The sequence below is a fragment of the Nicotiana attenuata genome, chromosome 7 (genome assembly GCF_001879085.1).
Source record: "Nicotiana attenuata strain UT chromosome 7, NIATTr2, whole genome shotgun sequence".
Lineage (NCBI taxonomy): Eukaryota > Viridiplantae > Streptophyta > Magnoliopsida > Solanales > Solanaceae > Nicotiana > Nicotiana attenuata.
Window position 1 is genome coordinate 16750543 of NC_031995.1, and position 19345 is coordinate 16769887.

At 37.5% G+C, this 19345-nt stretch overlaps 1 protein-coding gene and 1 pseudogene across 1 annotated transcript; both read left to right on the forward strand.

Annotated features, from left to right (window-relative positions):
• LOC109229867 lies at positions 5873-8271 on the forward strand (annotated as a pseudogene).
• On the forward strand, positions 15206-18413 carry LOC109228764 (exocyst complex component EXO70A1). The gene has a single exon (XM_019393967.1). It carries the CDS (start codon positions 15762-15764, stop codon positions 17784-17786), a length of 2025 nt encoding a protein of 674 aa, XP_019249512.1. The 5' UTR covers positions 15206-15761; the 3' UTR covers positions 17787-18413.

A 19345-nucleotide genomic window follows, 5' to 3' on the forward strand; every position in this document is an offset into this window, starting at 1 on the left:
ATGAACATGGAAAGCAAAGGTATTGGAAGGATGCAACAGCAAACCAAATGGTTGGAACTAAGTGTGAGGTACCCGCACGAAGGACCAAGCTTGGGAGAAGTCTGAGTACCCTATGAGTTGTTAGTGCTTCGGCCTTTGGCCTACCAGGGAGTCTCTTTTACCCTTTTATTAGTTATGGTGTGCATTGGGGACAATGCACAATTTTAAGTGTGGGGTGAGGAGATTGTCTGGGTGACTTTCTATGCTATTTTAGTTGTGTTAGTATAATTGAATATTTTTTTTCTTAGAAAAACGAAGAAAAAAAAGATTAAACTTTTCCCGACGATGGATCTATTAGACATTTTCTTGAGGGATTTAAGTCTAAAGAAAAAGGACAAAAAGATTTTCTTTTGTTAGGTAGTGTAGCAATTCCCCCTTGGTTTTTCTTTGTGCCGCGGTTCTTTTCCAAGGGTTTTGTTTGAACCGGGTGTAGTTAGTCTTTTTTTTTTGGAATAGGAGCCATTGTGTTGTGTTTTGAAATGAAGCAATATCTCTTGACTTTGTTATGCCTTGAGAATAGTGAGTACTTTGGCTGACGCTTAGGCTCAATTTTTGACTCTTGTATAAGTACCTTAAATTGTATGATTTTAACTTTGCTTAACTGCTTTGACTAGAGTGTCTTGATGAGTCCAATCCTGAGTGAGTTATGTGCCATGTGTGTGTGAGTTTTGTGTGTTATTCTGTGCATTGCATTTGATGCCTAGAACTTGCCCGTGTGTTTGCAAAGCGAAATAGTAGTTTTGTTCAGTCTTGGAAGTGATATAGGCGTTTCTTTGTTGAGCCAGATATGCATATTTTACCCGCCTAATTGTTATGTATCGTAGTTAACCCCTTTGAGCCTGTAATCCTATTTTTTGGCAACCACATTACAAGCCTTACCCCATTTGTTTGAATTAATCATCTATTTGAACCTTTTAACCTCTCATGAGCACTTGAATTGTTATGAACTGTGTAAAAGTTAAAGTGTGGGGTGGTTGGTTTGACTTTTGAGTGGAACTAATGAAATCAGGAGAAAGGTGCACTGTTTTGAACAAGTAAGAGCCACTTGAATTGAAAAAAAATAGTTATATTGCTATGAAACAAAAAAAGTAGTCCTTGATAAGTGGTGGCTTTTGATGTAAGTGTGTTTATAGAAGAATGGGTAATATACATTGATGTGAAGGTGGAGTTTGGTTTGACATAAGTATGGGGTTTGAATGTTAAAGTATATGTATTAAAGTGCTTAGGGAGGTGTAGTCAATCTTATATCTAAATGTATCCTACCCGTCCCTCAGCCTACATTACAACCAAATAAAGTCCTACTGATCCTAGACTGAATGAGCTCTATTAGTAGAGTAGTACACTACAGGCAAGCCTATGGTGCATATTTTGTGGCATATGAATGTTATTTCTGAGAGTGAGTGAATTCTTTCTATCATGAGTTCCTAAGTGTTATTAAATTTTATTGTGTGGAACTACTCTCTTTTGTTGTGTGAGGGCACTTGATTCATGAAGGAGAGGTAATGTCAGTGACCTCTATGTTAGAGTAAAAGGGTGAGTTGTGAATAATGCGTGGTACTTGTGAGTCAAATCTTGAGGTGAAGATGTTACGCTTTTGTGCTTAGTCTATTTTAAATCTTGGTGTGATGAGTTAGGAGAATTGTTTTACAAAAAAAGGGTCGTGTCTACATAAAGTGTAGCTTGATTGCTCAAGGACGAGCAATGGTTTAAGTGTGGGGTGTTGATAATAGGCTATATAGATGTTATTTACACTCTAATTGTGCCATGCTTTATTGTTGTTTAAAGGCTAAATGATAACAAAATACTCTAATTGGTGTTCTTTTGCTTCGCATGGACTAATCCAAGTTAGGACGAGCCTATAGAGTGTTTTGGAGTCAAAAAGGTGGATAAAAAGCCAATCAAGAAGACCCGAGCGAAAATAAGCAAGAAAGAGGCAAAGAGGACTGGGCTTGAAGCCACCGCGACCGCGGTCTGACCGCGACTGCGAGGCAGAATGTTTCTATTTCACCGCGGTCGCGCCGCGTTTTGCCGCGGCCGCGGTGGATTGTGTAACTATCCAAAATTTTGGGACTAATGTGTAAATCGGGGAAAACTTATCACAACCCTTTATAAACTCAACAAACTCGCCCAAGCAGAGGGGAAGGTTATTTTTAGACCTAAGGAGGCTGGGGTTGGACACACTTTTGACATAATTTAGACCTAAGGAGGCTAAGGAGACCGGAGATTCGACCTAAGGAGGCAAGAACACAATAGGAGCAAGACGGAGAATTCTTCTACGAGTTTTTCCTTCCTCTTCCTATCTTTTATTGTTGGTTATGACTTTTAGTATTATAGTTTTGCATACTATTATGAATAGCTAATTTGTTATCTAGAGCTTTGATAGAACCTTTTGTAGGATGAATTCCTGTTATATTTTTATATAATTAAGCCGTTGGATCTCTCTACTTGTTCAACTACGTGTTTGTTGTTGTTAATTGAATGACCATCAATTGACTGTGCCTATTTAGTGTGTACTGCTCGAGAGAGAGTACATATTTAGGTAGTTGTTGAACAACGTCACTCCTAACGTATGTGAGAAATCAATACATTGGGTTTAAAGGTAGGTTTAGAAATAACAAAGCCTTGACGTGGTCGTAGTGAGCGGTTAGATGAAGCCAACTAGCGTAGTTCGAGAGAATATGTCTAGTAAATTATTGTACTTGCTCGAGAGAGAATTACGGCACCTAAAGAGCTCACGATTAGTAGAGAATACATCGGCGAAATTGTAGGGAACATAGCTGTAAGGATTCCGACAATTGGGGAAATCATAACTCTAGATCTCCTTAATTTAGTCTCCAACCCTTTGTCTCGTTAATTGATAATTTTATCGCTTTGTAGTATTTGCTAGTTAATTAGTTAGAAATATAAATCTCAATCTTTATAATTTAGAAAATTGTTCAATCTTGTCTTTTTAGTGATGTTAAACAGATATAGCTAAGCCTTAGTTCTCTGTGGGATTCGACTCAGGACTTTTAGACCAGATTATATTTGCAGCGACCGCTTATCCTTTTTAGGACTAGATTTGGGCGTGATCAATAACCTGTTGTAAGTTTGAGCTAGGTCGAACCCTTCTTATGGCCGTTGGCCGTAGGGGTGTTAATTCGAGCAAGGTCGAAATGATAATCCGCTGTGAGTTCGAGCTAGGTCGAACCCTTCTTTTGGCGAAGGCCGTAGGGGTATTGTTTCGAGCGAGGTCGAAACGGTAACCCACTGTGAGTTCGAGCTAGGTTGAACCCTTCTTTTGGCGAAGGCCGTTGGCCGTAGGGGTGTTATTTCGAGCAAGGTCAAAATGATAACCCGCTGTGAGTTCGAGCTAGGTCGAACCCTTCTTTTGGCGAAGGCCGTTGGCCGTAGGGGTGTTATTTCGAGCAAGGTCGAAATGATAACCCGCTGTGAGTTCGAGCTAGGTCGAACCCTTCTTTTGGTGAAATCCGTTGGCCGTAGTGGTGTTATTTCGAGCAAGGTTAAAATGATAACCCGTTGGCGGACACTACTTCGTCGTTTTGTTTTATATGCGTGCGTCGAGGCAGGCTCTGGTTTGCTTAATTTCACTTTCGTTTGGAGGGTACAGTGCGTTCCCTGGGTGAGTCCCAGTTCGCTTAATTCTGCTTTTCACTGGAGAATACCGTGCGTTTCTTGGGTGAGTCCCAGTCCGCTCAATTTTTCTTTCGTTGGAGAATACTTTTTTTATTCCCCCTTTTTTTTATAGTTGCTTTGTACCGAGTCACTTCTGTTATTTGTGATGTGTTGCGGCTTGGAGGGTTTTGCTCGGTCATTACTTGTGGGGCGGTACGCTACGGAACCATTTCCGGGGGTGTTTTGGAGGTGTCGGTCCTTCGCTCGCATACCCATGCGAGTACTCGCGTTCCTATTTTGAACTAACAAAAGAGTGAAGATAAACCAAAATGAAATCGTTTGTTACCTCGACATAACAAGCTGGTGAAAGAAGGAGCAGCGTTGTAGGGTTACTCGCTACGCCTAGTGCTCGGATAGTGGTTTTGAATTTGGCGGTCGTGCTCGGCTTCGTCGTTAATTGCGTCAGGGCTTCTCACGGGTTGGGCCCACCTCACTCGCTGAAGTGCTGAAACCGAGTCCCGGTCCAATCTCGTCCGATTTGCACAAACGAGGGAAACATGTTATACTTCGTTCATGGATCATCCGATGCGTGGGGAGATGTGAAAATAGGGCAGGTTGTGCCCGCTTTTTCAGAAGACCCCACAGCAGGACCTATGGCGAGTTAGTGTATAAGGTAGGTACATTAAACGGGGCTGTGGTCATGCCAGACAACCGCGATTCTATTTCAAACGTGCGTATGTCGTGCCAAACCCATCGTTACAGGTGAGACGTGGGTTTTTTGTAGACATTGGTTACGACTTATATTTTATGTAGCAACCTGACCTAGATTGGTACGGTCATATTGAAGGCTTACCTATCGCTCTTTCGAGTTGGTGTTCGTGTCGAGATGGTGAGGCCATAACAGCCTGGTAGTGATATTTCGTTGGTTCTAGATCTAAAAGAAACTAAAAAATTTGGCTAAGAAATCCTCACAGACGGCGCCAAATTGTTTAACCAAAAAATCGTTAAACCAATTAATAGAGAGAGAAGGTAAATCTTAGCCAAACATAATTATCTTTAGATCAAAGCACATTGTGTACAAAAATTGGAGAAGAACAAACTGATTTAATATTTCTCAAGATGATTATCATATATCGAGTGGAAATGATAAGCTTACATCTATGGTAGGTTTACACCCTAATCGAAGTAGCACAGAAGGAGAAGAGAGAATACTGCTGCTGATAGCTGAGAGATTCCCCCTTTTCTGGTTCCGTAATGATGGCTCTAAATGTAATAGCCAGATCCAGCCCCCTTTATGGTCCCCTGCCTCTCTCTATATATTAACAATTTTTTCTTTTATCCAACGGTTTTTGACCGGCGTGCTTTCTCATGACTGAGTCCTTCATTACTTGCTGCGATGCAAGCTTTCGCTTGACCCCGGCAGGGACCGTGATACTCGTCGTCATTACGCCTCGTGGGCATGACCATGGCGGGGTCGACCTCTAACCGTCTCCTTTAATGATAACCATCTGGTGGTCAGATTTTGACCCATACAATCCTTATATATGATTTTGAAAAAGACTTGTTTTGGAATCTATTTCTTGCTGTTTTAGTATCTTTTGCCGGACGATGAATTCAGAGAAAATATCGTTAAGAAACTTACTCTTACCTTCTACTTATATATGTTTATGCAGATAGTACTACACTACATTGTGAATTTCTCTCGGAGTTTTCTTGGTTCTTGTGCTCAACCAGCCATTTCTCATAGGTACATGATGTTCGACCCCCCCCCCCCCCCTTTTTTTTTTTTCTTGTTTCAGTTTCCAAAATATAATTTCCGACCATTTATTCTGATTCTACTGGTAACTGAACGAATCTTAATTAATCTTGACCCCATTATTCTGTTTCTTTTTCAATCAAACTTCTTCGGAAAAATTTCACAGAGGATGTCTCGGGTGAAAAGAACATATATAGTAGGAGGTCGATCGGTCACAACATCCTGACGGACTTATGAATATTATATTACGAAATTTATCAATGTGGATGAAATTTGTGACGTTTTTACTCTTTCGTCACGAAGTATTTGCTAACATTATTATTTAGGACGGACTCAACTGAACTCATTACTTTCGACTTGAAATATATATATAAGTGTATGTACATATGCAAAATAAACAAATAAGTAAATAAAATGACGCTAAATTCTGAATTCGCTTATGCATATTTGTTCCGCTTTTCTATTGCTGCATTGGCTTTTCTTTCTCTCTTTTGTGTTGAAACTTTTTAAATTTAGCAGGCAAGGTAGTGAAGAATGGGGACTGAGGGTGATCAACAGACAAAGTCAGAAGGAGGAGAAGTAGGAATAAGGAGAAGAGTATGTTCATGCACAAAAGACGATTTTCTGCCCGATGAATCATTTAAAAGCTGGGGAAATTATGCGAATGCGCTGATACAAACGCCAACAAGGCTAATAGACAGGATCCTGACACGTTCTGGAGATGCGGAAGAGTTACAAGCAAAGTCACGAAGCCAGAATGAAATGAAGAAGACACTTACTTGGTGGGATTTGATATGGTTTGGTATGGGAGCTGTTATTGGAGCTGGAATATTTGTTCTCACAGGTCTTGAAGCTAATCAAGAAGCTGGCCCTGCTGTTGTTTTATCCTATGCTGTATCTGGGATCTCTGCAATGCTCTCTGTTTTTTGCTACACTGAGTTTGCTGTCGAGATTCCTGTAGCAGGTAAATGGATTTTTCCATATTATTTTGCAGTATCAGTGTAAAGAATTGTTACAAAATCAGTCAGAGGCGAATTCAGGATTTAAATTTGACGGATTCAACATGTTGCTTTTATGACTGAATCCGTTAGTACTTCAGAAATAATGTGTCAAAATTTCAATGACTTTTTTCATATATACTAATACTCCTTGTCGAAAATACTGGATTCAGTAAACTCATCAGGTATATACTCCATTCACCTCTGCAATCTGTGCATGTACTATTCTTTACATGTCAGTGTTAATAGTTAATCTCTAAGTTAAGTCCTAATGTTTCTTCTTTAAGTATCAGTAACGAAGTCCAATAATGATGTTTTAGGTGGTTCATTTGCTTACTTGAGGGTGGAGTTAGGTGACTTTGTTGCCTTCATTGCTGCTGGTAATATACTTCTTGAATATGTGATTGCTGGTGCTGCAGTAGCTCGTACGTGGACTTCCTATTTTGCAACTCTACTAAACTTCAACTCCGACAAATTCCTCATCAAGGTGAATAGTTTAGCAGACGGATACAACGAGCTAGATCCTATTGCTGTTGGTGTTTGCCTCATCATCTGTCTTATTGCAATTTATAGTACAAAAGGTTCATCTCGCCTCAACTATATCGCCACAATCATTCACATTTTCGTGATCTTTTTCATCATCATCTGTGGCCTAATAAAGTCAGATACCAAGAATTACACCCCTTTTGCACCATTTGGCGTTCGTGGGATTTTCAAAGCTTCTGCAGTTTTGTTCTTTGCATATGTTGGTTTTGATGCTGTTTCCACTATGGCTGAGGAAACTAAAAATCCAGGCAGAGATATTCCAATTGGACTAATTGGTTCTATGGTGATCACAACTTTTTTGTACTGTTTATTAGCCATTACTTTGTGCCTCATGCAACCATATCAGAATATTGATATTCATGCTCCATTTTCTGTGGCATTTAAATCTGTGGGATGGAATTGGGCACAATATATTGTAGCTGCAGGGGCATTGAAAGGAATGACATCAGTTTTGTTAGTTGGTGCTGTTGGTCAAGCTAGATATTTAACACATATTTCAAGAACTCACATGATGCCTCCATGATTTTCTCAAGTAAATGACAAGACAGGTACACTGAGGCGAATCCAGAATTCAAATTTGAATTGGTTCGACTTTATGTTCTCATTATTGAATCCGATGCACTTCTGCCATTACAGGTTTAGATTTTAATATTTGTTGAAATTTAGTGATTTTTTGGATCCGTCCCTACAGGTACACCAGTCAATGCTACGGCCGTCATGTCTTGTGCTACTGCAATCATTGCTTTATTTACAAAACTCGATATTCTCTCCAATCTCCTTTCAATCTCCACCCTCTTCATCTTCATGCTTGTGGCGCTTGCTCTCCTCGTTCGACGTTACTATGTGAGCAGAGAAACTACAATAGCAAATCGCAACAAGCTTATCGTGTTTCTTTTGATTATTCTCGGATCCTCCATTGCTACAGCTACTTATTGGGAACTAAGTAAACATGGATGGATTGGTTACTGCATTACTGTGCCAATTTGGTTATTAGCAACAATTGGACTTTGGTATTTTGTACCTCATGCTCGTAATCCAAAGCTTTGGGGTGTACCACTTGTACCATGGTTGCCATCAGCCTCTATAGCTATTAACATTTTCCTTTTAGGGTCAATTGATAAGAAATCTTTCATAAGGTTTGGTGCATGGACTGGATTTCTGTTGGTGTATTACTTCTTTTTTGGACTTCATGCATCCTATGACACTGCAAAAGAATTTGAAAGGGGCAGAGGGTGGAAGAATATTGAAGAGGGAAGCAATGGTGTATATAGCAAAGATGCTCCTATTGCTTCTGGTAAAGAAATGGTCTCTAAATAGTAAGGTTGCAAGTTCTTATCTTAGTCTCTGTGCTCCAATCTGATCAAGAAGGTGTTGGCTACTTGCTTTGTAGCATGAAGAATTTTAATGTCTTAGGCACAAATATTTGAAGGGATTAGTCTTCTTTCATAATGTTTATGATCATACTTGATTTGTGTGGATAACAAAAAAATTTCACTGTATATGACATGACATTCGCCATATTTGTTGTCCCTAAATCAGGCAAGATGGTCGGTATATATAAATTAAACTCTGTTAATTTATGGGTTGATTTATTTCCTTGTATTTTTAGGAAACCCATAATCCCTATAGGTTTAGGAAAACTCATTGTTCTAATAGATATGAGAAAGGAAAAGCTATTGCCCCCTGTCAAATTGGGAAACTTTTCTCTTATAGGTTTGGGACCTTTTGGGATCTATATATAGGGGTTGTAGTTGGGGAATCTATAGATTGTACTGTGCTTTTCTTCTCATTCATAGTGGAAAACTCTCTCTGCTTTTGCCCCAAGGATTAGGCTTAGCCGAATCTCGTTAAATCCTTGTGTTGATTTTTCTTCTCTATTTGCTTTGTGTGTGATTGTGTGCTAGTTAACCCACGATCTTCAGCAACAATTGGTATCAGAGCAAGGTTCGGGTTTTTATATATAATCTAGGGTTAAGATGTCTTGGTCATCTTCAACAAAGTACGAAGTAGAGAAATTTGACGGGAGTTCTAATTTCAGTCTATGGAAGATTAGGATGAATTCATCCCTGGTGTTACAAGGGTTATGGAAGGCAATTGATGAGGATTTTCCTGAACAGTTGAAAGAGACAGAGAAGGCAGACCTGAAGGAGAGGGCTTTGAGTGCGATATTCATGAGCATTACAGATAGCGTTCTTCGGGAAATTGCTGAAGAAACTTCTGCAGCAAAGGCAAGGAAGAAGCTGGAAGATCTGTATTCTAAGAAATCTCTGACAAACCGCCTCTACCTGGAAAAAAAGGTTATACAATGATCTAGGGGTGTGCATTCGATTTATCGATTCGATTTTGACCCTTATCGATAATTACTTATCGATTTGTACATATGTTTATCGTTATCGCTTCAATAAGGTTTCGATTTTTTCGATTTCGATTTATCGATTTTGGGGGCTTATCGATTCGGTTATCGATTACACCAATAAGAAAATTTGCGGGATTCCACGGAAAGTATATCGCTATAAACGCGCCTAACTAATATGGACAAAAAGAAGCTAAAATAAGACGAACACCATTTATAATATAAAAATTGTGTCAACAAGCACATGCAACAAAACTAAAGTAAGAGATCAAATGTATGCCACCAACACTCCAACGGTATAAAAAAAACAACACAAAACAAAACACATCATCATGGCTAATTCTGTTTTCCATTAATTTGAACTTCATTCCCTTGATCTTTAAATATGATCATTCCTTAAATGTGGTAGAGGAAATAATAGGGTAAGGGACTTAGGGTAAAGGAAAGGGTATAGATTAGGGAAAATAATATTGTATAGCCGCTTTCAAAATAGTAGCGGAATATATATACATTCTGTATGTTATATTAATCTACACAAATAGGTAATTACTCATTTAACAAGTGTCTACAGTCTAGGGGTGTGCATTCGATTTATCGATTCGATTTTGACCCTTATCGATAATTACTTATCGATTATCGATTTGTACATATGCTTATCGTTATCGTTTCAATAAGGTTTCAATTTTTTCGATTTCGATTTCGATAACAAATAATCAATTCGATTTATCAATAAACCGATTCGAATGCACACCCCTAATACAATCTCCGTATGAACGAAGGTACACCTGTTAAACTCACCTTGATGAGTTTAATTTAATTATAATGGACCTGAAGAATGTGGGTATCAAAATTGAGAGTGAGGATCAGGCCTTGATTGTGTTATGTTCTTTACCACCATCTTATGGTACTTTTGCCGATACGCTGCTATATGGGAAAGATAGCATTTCACTAGAAGATGCTAGTAATGCACTAAAATCTAAAGAGTTGAAAAAGAGCTTTCCAGACAGCAGAATTGAGGGCGAGGGTCTTGTGAGTAGAGGAAGAACACAACAAAAGGACTTTAACAGGAAAAAGTCAACCGCCAGATCAAAGTCTAGAGCAAGGAAGCAAAACTGTTACGAGTGCGGGGAGCAAGGTCACTACAAGAGGGATTGTCCTAAGCTGAAGGAGAAAAGAGGGAAGCATAAAATAGATAATTCGGCAAATATTGTTGACACTGGAAATAATTCTGATGATAGTGACTATGTAGGGGAAGTCTGTGCTGTGAGTTCTAGTCATGGGCAGAATTCTTGGGTTCTTGATTCTGGTGCTACTTTCTATATGTGTCCACACAAGAATTGGTTTCAACTTACAAACAAATGAGTGGGACTGCCTACATGGGAGATGATAATTCATTACCAGTAGAGTGGATTGGTAACATCAAATTGAGAATGTTCGATGGAATTATTAGAAACATTGAGTGTTGACATGTTCCTCGGATAAAGAGAAATTTGATTTCTCTTTCGACTTTGGATGATCAAGGGTATAAATTTCACTCCGAGAATGAAATACTTAAAGTGTGTAAAGGATCCATGGTACTCATGAAGGGTAAACTGCATTCTAAATTGTATCATCTTCAGGATAGTGTAGTTGAAGGGGAAGCTGCTGTAGCTTCTAGGAAAAATAATCTGAATCAGTCTCAGTTGTGGCACTTACGACTTGGCCATATGAGTTATAAGGGATTGTCTTTGTTGAGTAAGCAGAATTTGCTGAATGGATACAAAAATCAAGTTTTGAATTTTTGTGAGTATTGTGTGTTTGGTAAACATACAAAGGTAAAGTTCAGCAAGAAGACTGAGCACAAGACCAGAGACAAGTTAGATTATATACATTCAGACATGTGGGGTCCAAACAGAGTTCCCTCCAAGAGTGGTGCTAGGTATTTTATGACTTTGATTGATGATTACTCAATGATGGTGTGGGTGTATTTTCTTAAAATAAAAGATGAGGCATTTTCGACATTTGTTAAATGGAAGACGATGGTTGAGAGGCAGACGGAAAGAAAAGTTAAGCGTCTTCGGACTGACAATGGGTTGGAATTTTGCAATTTAAAGTTCGATAATTTCTGCAGCAGAGAGGTCATAGTGAGACATCGCACTTGTGTCGGAACACCACAACAAAATGGTATTGCAGAACGTATGAACATAACGCTTTGTGATAGGGCACGAAGCATGCTTCCACACTCATGTGTTAGCAAGGATTTTTGGGCTGAAGCAATCAATACAACTTGTTATTTGGTCAACAGATCTCCATCCACAACTATTGAGTTCAAAACTCCTTTTGAGGTATGCTCTGGTTCGCCTGCTGATTATTCAAATTTAAGGATATCTGGTTGTCCTGCTTATGCTCATGTGAGGGATGGAAAACTTGAGACGAGGGCAAAGAAATGCATATTTCCGGGGTATGCAACTGGAGTGAAAGGTTATAGGCTGTGGTGCACAGATCAAAAGACTCCAGGGCTAATTATCATTAGGGGTGTGAACATTCAATGGATCTGCCTCACTGGACAGTCAGAGGGAGAAGGCAATAGCAGAAACAGATCGTGGTGTCAGTAATCGCATAGAGCTAGAAATTGAATCTCCACTAGCTCATCCCAGCAGTTCTAAAGTAGAAGAAGTGGAGGAGGTGCAAAATATTGATCAAGATGATAATGTTGATGCACCTGCGCAACAACATATAGCATTGCAACAGGCAGAGAGAAGAGAGAGATTAACCGACCGCAAAGGTTTGCAAACATAGTTGATGGGGATCTTCTTGGATATACGAATCTTGTGGGATTTGCTTTGGCAGTTGTAGAGACCGTTGATGCGTTTGAGTGTTATAGCTATCCATAAGCTATTCCGGGCACAAAACCAAATCGACGGATTAGTGCTATGGCCGAAGAGATTGAGTATCTTAACAAGTTTAGGCTTTGCCTAGACTTGGTTGATGTGTGCGGCAATGGGTAGAGCCCTCGTAAGGGCTGAGGGCAAGGTAGAGAGACGTTATTCCTGTTAATGAAGAGAATTCAAGCCAAGGGGAAGAATTGTTAATTTGTGACTTGAATTATTTCCTTGTATTTTTAGGAAACCCATAATCCCTATAGGTTTAGGAAAACCCATTGTCCTAATAGATTTGGAAAAGGAAAAGCTATTGTCCCTGTCAAATTGCAAAATCTTTCTCTTATAGGTTTGGGACCTTTGGGATCTATATGTAGGAGTTGTAGTTCGGGATTCTATAGATTGTACCGTGCTTTTTTTTTTCTCATTCATAGTGGAAAACTCTCTCTACTTTTGCCCCGAGGATTAGGCTTAGCCGAACCTCGTTAAATCCTTGTGTTGATATTTATTTTCTATTTGCTTTTTGTGTGATTGTATGCTAGTTAACCCACGATCTTCCGCAACAAACTCTCATTAATTAGTCTTAAGAGGAAAAGAAGAATTAAATTAGATTTTAGATTTTTGAAATGCAAGCTTCAGATTATCTACAATGACAACTCTTTTAGTAGTCAGTGCCGACTCCATAGTGAAGCTAGTAAGGCACTTGCTTTAGGCCCCCAAATTTTGGTGGCCCATTTTATAACAATAATATAGATTTATAGGTTTTCTTTAAAATAAATATTGAGTACTTTTAGTAGAAAAATAATTTTCTTTATTAAAAGAAGGATAATTTTGTTATATTTGTGAACAAACCATCAATATTAAAATAATTATTATGGCATGTAGTTGTACAATTTTATACCTTCTTTCTTATTTTGTCTAAGCCACGATTTTCCTTTTCCCTTCTCTCATAAGATTACATACTTTCTCTTTTATTTCTTTCTTACTTTCTTTCTCCAAGAGTTTGATAGTTCAATAGTTCAAAAGTTTTAGTAGTAAAAATTTGAGATCAATAGATGATGAGAATTTGAAAAAAATACTATCTTAATCTTGAATGTTGCTTAAAATATAATAGTCGCTCTGATATTGATAGTTTAAAATTGTTCTCGAAACTAATAGTATTAAAGAAAATAATATAAGTAAAAAATAATACTCTGATAGACATATTCAATCAAATAAAAAGACTTGATTCTTTTTCATATACTTATATTTCTTATAAAATAAGTTAACAGTTCCTATATCAGTTGCCTCGGTGATTTTTTTTTAAAATTAAAATTAATAAAATCTCACCTAAGATTAACAATTCTCAAGAAGATTAAATGAGTTGGCTATATAATCATTCGGGAAAAAAATTATTAGAAGAAATCGATAACAACAAAAAAATTACTTAACAACTTTGTATCTCAAAAAGATAGAATGATAACAAAAAATTGAGAAAAAAAAGTTTTTTATTTTTTTAAATTTAAGGCCCCCAAATACATTTTGGCTTTAGGCCACTAAAGTGCTTGAGCCGCCCCTGTTAGTAGTAACTTTCTTATATTTATGTTTCTAGTTCCATCTTACCTTCCATGAATTGATAGTATTTTATTTACTTTTCACGCGACTCAAAAGTCCATGTACATCATAGGGATGGCAAGCGGGGCGGGCAGGTTGTCTCTTAACTCGCAAAATTTCAACCCAACCCGCCCTGCCCCGCCCCGCATAAATTTTTTTTTTTTCATTTTGTTAGTTTTAAATTTTTTTAATCTTTTGGCTAGAATTTTTTTTACACTTTTACTATATTTACTCTTGCTTTTTATTAATTCTAACGATCACGGAGTAGTTTAGTTATGGAAAGAAGAAGATAAGATACTTACGAGAATTAAATCTTGCACATATGCAATAAAAGTAACTTAAAAAAAGTTTTTGATATCATAATACCTCTTTGTTTTTTAACTTTTAATATTTGATAAAAGTATATATGTTAATTTAGGAAAAAGATCCAGTCAAGTAATATTCAATTAACTTTTAGATTTATGCCATATGGATCTTAAAATAATTAATGGCTAAGATCATTTTATTCCTATACCTATCGGTCGGAAGAAGTAATATTGGCAAAAATTACTAACAACAGACGTTATAATGTTTCTTACTTCTAAAATGCAAAATAAAGCAAATATGGGCAGCAGATGAATTTTTCGAAGAATTGTTGTTAAGAAATTTGATAATATTTGGCACCGAGTACATAGAAAAGATGGATACTTTTATTTGTAAGTTTGAGTTATTATTTGTAAAATTGCTTTCGAAAAATGAAAGAATTATATGCACTGCATTTTACTTTATTTTGCTTCAATATATTACATGGAATCAATTTTATTGTCAGAAAGTCAGGAATTTGAGTTTCCTTCTTTGATGAAAAAACTCGCACCGCAAACACATAGATTTAATTTTTTTTTTTATTTTGACCCGCCCCGCACCCGCATATATTTAAACCTGCACCGTCCCGCATGTGTTTAAACCCGCTCTGCACTCGTACCGCCCCATTGCTATCCCTGTGTGCATGTTTGAGCACATCTTACTCCTTTAAATTGTAAAGAAAAAGATTGTTTTATCTCCAAGTGTCAATAGGGATTAAGGTGAGAAGGGTAAATACAATTCCAAATACTTTTTCTTAAACTTCGATAAAATATTATTCAAATGTGTTACTCCAGTATTTATATCAAATTAAATAAGTTAATTTTAACTATTATAAATTAAAAAGAAAATAAATAATAGTATATAATTATAATTAAATAATAAATATACATATATAAAAAATATATCTTATATATTATTCCCTTTGTTTCAATTTAGATGATACACTTTCCTTATTAGCTCGTTCCAAAAAGAATTATACATTACAACAATTGGAAATAATTTAATTTTTTACTATTGGGGTCCGACCTTGTGGACTCAACGAAGTAACTCGGAAATAACCAAATTGATCTCATAAAAATCAAGAAGTCAGAGAGAAAAGGAAAGAAAGAAGAAAATGAATGATGTATTACTGTCTACCACTTTAGGACAGTCCTTGGGCTAAGCAAAGAGTGTGTTGTAAAAAAGCTCTCCCTTTCCGTTTCCCGATTTATCTTTAGGGTTTACTTTCTCCTCCTCTTTCTTCTTCCCAACATTCAGTATATACAAAATTCACTGGATCTCTATTTTTACTTGCAACATATCTGTGAGTTCTTTAATCAACTTCATACTCTCTCTCTCTCCCTCTCTATATATATATCACTCTTCTTTTTTGTTGTATCAGTAGTTGTTGATTTTTTTGTTTTAGTTGGTAATTGTTAGTTGGGGTTGTAGTTTTTTGCCTATTTTCCTGATCAAAGACGTGAAGAAGTGCAAAAGAACGCTTCTTTGGTGAAGAAAAGTGATCCAAGTTCACTTTTATAAAAACCCAAGATTGGCTTTTTATTCAAGTTTTTTCTGTACATTGCATAAAGATACATTCTTTTGTGTTAAAATTGTTTGATATTTGAGATTTATCTGTGGGTTCATTAGTGGGGTTTTGTGTGTTTTTGGTTGATTGTATAATGACCCAGATGGATAAAGGCACTGAACATTTGATATCTGCAAGAAAATCTTTGAGGGTTAATTTTGAGAAGTCAAAAGCCTTAGGTTTATCTATTGAAAAAGCTGGGCCTAGATTTGATGAGATTATTCAGAGATTGCCATCTTTGGAGGCTGCAATTAGGCCAATTAGGGCTCAGAAAGATGCCCTTGGTGCTGTGGGTGGCCATATTAACCGTGCCGTGGTTCCTGCCACCGCAGTTCTTAAAGTGTTTGATGCCATTCATGGACTCGAGAAGTCCTTGTCCGATCCTCAATCAGACCTCCCGGGATACCTTGGTGTGCTCAAGAGACTTGAAGAAGCATTAAGATTTTTAGGGGAGAATTGCGAGATGGCAATTCAGTGGTTGGCTGATATTGTGGAGTATTTAGAAGACCATGCTGTTGCTGATGGAAGGTTTACTTCATGTATGAAGGAAGCATTGACTTCTCTAAGGGAATTGCACGGTGGGGAGGAAAAGGGTCGGCTTGATGGAGGGCTTCTTGAGGTTGCGTTGGATAGATTGGAAAGCGAATTTAGGCGGCTCTTGGTTGAAAATACTATTCCGTTGCCAATGTCTGCTCCAGCTTTACCTGGTGAACAAGCCTGCATTGCGCCCTCCCCTTTGCCAGTGACTGTTATCCAGAAGCTACAGGCTATAATCGGAAGATTGATTGCTAATAACAGGCTTGAAAAGTGCATATCGATTTATGTTGAGGTGAGGAGTTCTAATGTCCGCGCAAGTTTGCAGGCACTTAATTTGGATTATCTAGAGATCTCGGTCTCCGAGTTCAATGATGTGCAGAGCATAGAGGGTCACATTGCTCAGTGGGGTAAGCATTTAGAATTTGCTGTAAAGCATCTATTTGAAGCTGAGTATAAACTTTGTAATGATGTTTTTGAGAGAATAGGATTGGATGTGTGGATGAGCTGTTTTGCTAAGATAGCTGCCCAAGCAGGCATTCTTGCATTCCTTCAATTTGGAAAAACTGTTGCAGAGAGTAAAAAGGATCCTATCAAGCTTTTGAAGCTGTTGGACATATTTGCATCTTTAAACAAGTTAAGATTGGATTTCAATCGGCTCTTTGGTGGAGCTGCGTGTGTGGAAATACAAAATTTGACTAGGGATTTAATCAAGAGTGTGATTGAAGGGGCTAGTGAGATCTTTTGGGAACTTCTAGTTCAAGTTGAGTTGCAAAGGCAAATGCCGCCTCCTCCTGATGGCAGTGTTCCAAAACTTATCATTTTTATCACTGATTATTGCAATAAGCTGCTTGGGGATGATTATAAGTCGATCCTCACCCAAGTTCTGATTATTGAAAGAAGTTGGAAGCACGAAAAGTTTCAAGAGCGGCTCCTCATTAATGAGCTGCTGAATATAATGAGATCTGTTGACATTAATTTAGAGACATGGTCGAAGGCCTATGAAGATGTTACTTTGTCATATGTGTTCTTGATGAATAATCATTGGCATCTATATAAGCATCTGAAAGGAACAAAGCTAGGAGGTCTGCTGGGAGATTCGCGGTTAAGAGAACATGAACAGTACAAGGAGTACTATTCTGCTTTCTTCTTGAAAGAGAGCTGGGGAAAGCTTCCTGCTTTATTAAGCAGGGAAGGTCTTATTCTGTTTTCTGGTGGGCGTGCGACTGCTCGTGATCTTGTCAAGAAACGATTAAAAGCTTTTAATGAAGCATTTGATGAAATGTATAAGAAGCAGTCCAATTGGGTAATGCTTGACAAAGACCTACGGGATAAGACATGCCAGCTAATCATTCAGGCGATTGTGCCTGTTTACCGGAGTTACATGCAGAACTATGGGCCATTGGTTGAACAAGAAGGAAGTACCAAATATGTGAAATATACGGCTCAGTCTTTGGAAAAAATGCTGAGCTCTCTTTTTCATCCAAAACCTGTGAAACATGGCAGTTTCAAAGTCCGACATCCTAGTGGAAAATTCAGCAATGGTATTTCAGATCAGAATCAGACTTCTCCAACTGTTAAATAATTGTTAGATTGTTATAGTTAAGGCAACAGTTAAACTTGACAGGTCTCCGGTGTTATCCCTCCGTGTTCTAGACGGCCATCAGTCACTTTGTGTATAGTAAGTTTCTGAAGGATTCATGTTTTAGACAGCTCGGATTTACAAGCATAAAGAAGCTTTTTGTTGAACCTTTCCTCTAGGCAGTATTTTGGCCATTCAACTATTGAGCACATCTTCTCAGTGCAAAGGTTTCAACTAAATGCTTTTACCTGAACTGGTGTGGACACACCGGGATGCATCTATCCTCAACTAGACTCCTGAAGTTAGATCGACTGAGGACTTTTCGGGTAAACCTATCCAATTGTCCTGCATACTTGCTGATTAATTCAGCGACGAAGTAAGAAGCAGTACCATCCCCTGATTTATTGCAGCTGTCTTGTACAATATAGGTAAAATGCATTCAGAGTTTTAGCAATCTTTAAATGTTTCTTTATATATCTCTACATAAATATGCTAATGACAATCATGGGACCTTCAGAGCAACATGTTTTTTTTTTCTGTTGGATGGAAATGTTATTTGTAGTAGAGCACTTGATCCTTATTGGAAAGATGTTAATCAATAAAGATAACATGCTGTCTTATTACTAGCAATTACCATTTTGATCATGAAAATATATGTTCTGCTGAGTGGACTTCTTTTATTAGTTTCTTATGGACTTCAGCTGACTAGCTGAGGCAATGCACATAGTTATACATGATTTTTCTTTTTTCTTTTAATTTTTGGGCACAAATAGTCTATAGATTTGATATATAACCTGAAAAGCGTGCTACTCTACTGTAGTTGGTTTAAGTGGCATTGATAGTGTAAAAATTATTTTTAATAATAATTTCCTTATGATTGAAAGGAAAAATATGAAACCATTATATTAGATTGTGTATAAAAAGGAAGTATGATGAGAAAATTAGGACTTCCACTCCATTGTCATATAATTGTAATATAATGGAAAAGAAAGGAAAGAGAAAAGTTGAATCTATAAATGCTTCCTCTTCCTCTCCTTTTTACCTCTCTATGGTATAATTGAATGCTTTACTCTTTCTTTGGTCCATAGGCAATGAAAACCTTCAATCAAGTGCACGAATTGTGATACACTTTTGAGTTTCATAATAAAGCACACGAGAACAATATTTATTGTTAAAAGTCCAATGAAAAAAGTGAAAAACATTCATTACACGTAAAAAGAAGAGTGACGAAACTTGCTAAGGATAAACAAAGTGCAATTTATCCTCTTGTTTTTGTTTTGTTGATTACCTTCTTTGAAATATCTTCTACCATCTAACAAGCTCAAAGCCTTGTCGTCCACCCTCTTCACTGCTTGTGGCGGATCCAGGATTTTAAAGCTGTGGGTGCTCACTTTCTTTAACATAAAGTTGTTATCAACGGCATACTAAGTGCAAAATTATTCGAAGTATCAAAAAGGACTTCTAGACCAAGTCACAATGAACTACCAAAAATAGTATCATGACAAAAAAATAAAATAAATTTCTAGTCACAAGTGTGTGCTCGATTGCTTTTCATACGTAAA

What these genes read in the sequence shown, in the direction of transcription:
- LOC109228764 (XM_019393967.1), top strand. Translation starts at nt 15,762, where the DNA reads ATGACCCAGATGGATAAAGGCACTGAACATTTGATATCTGCAAGAAAA.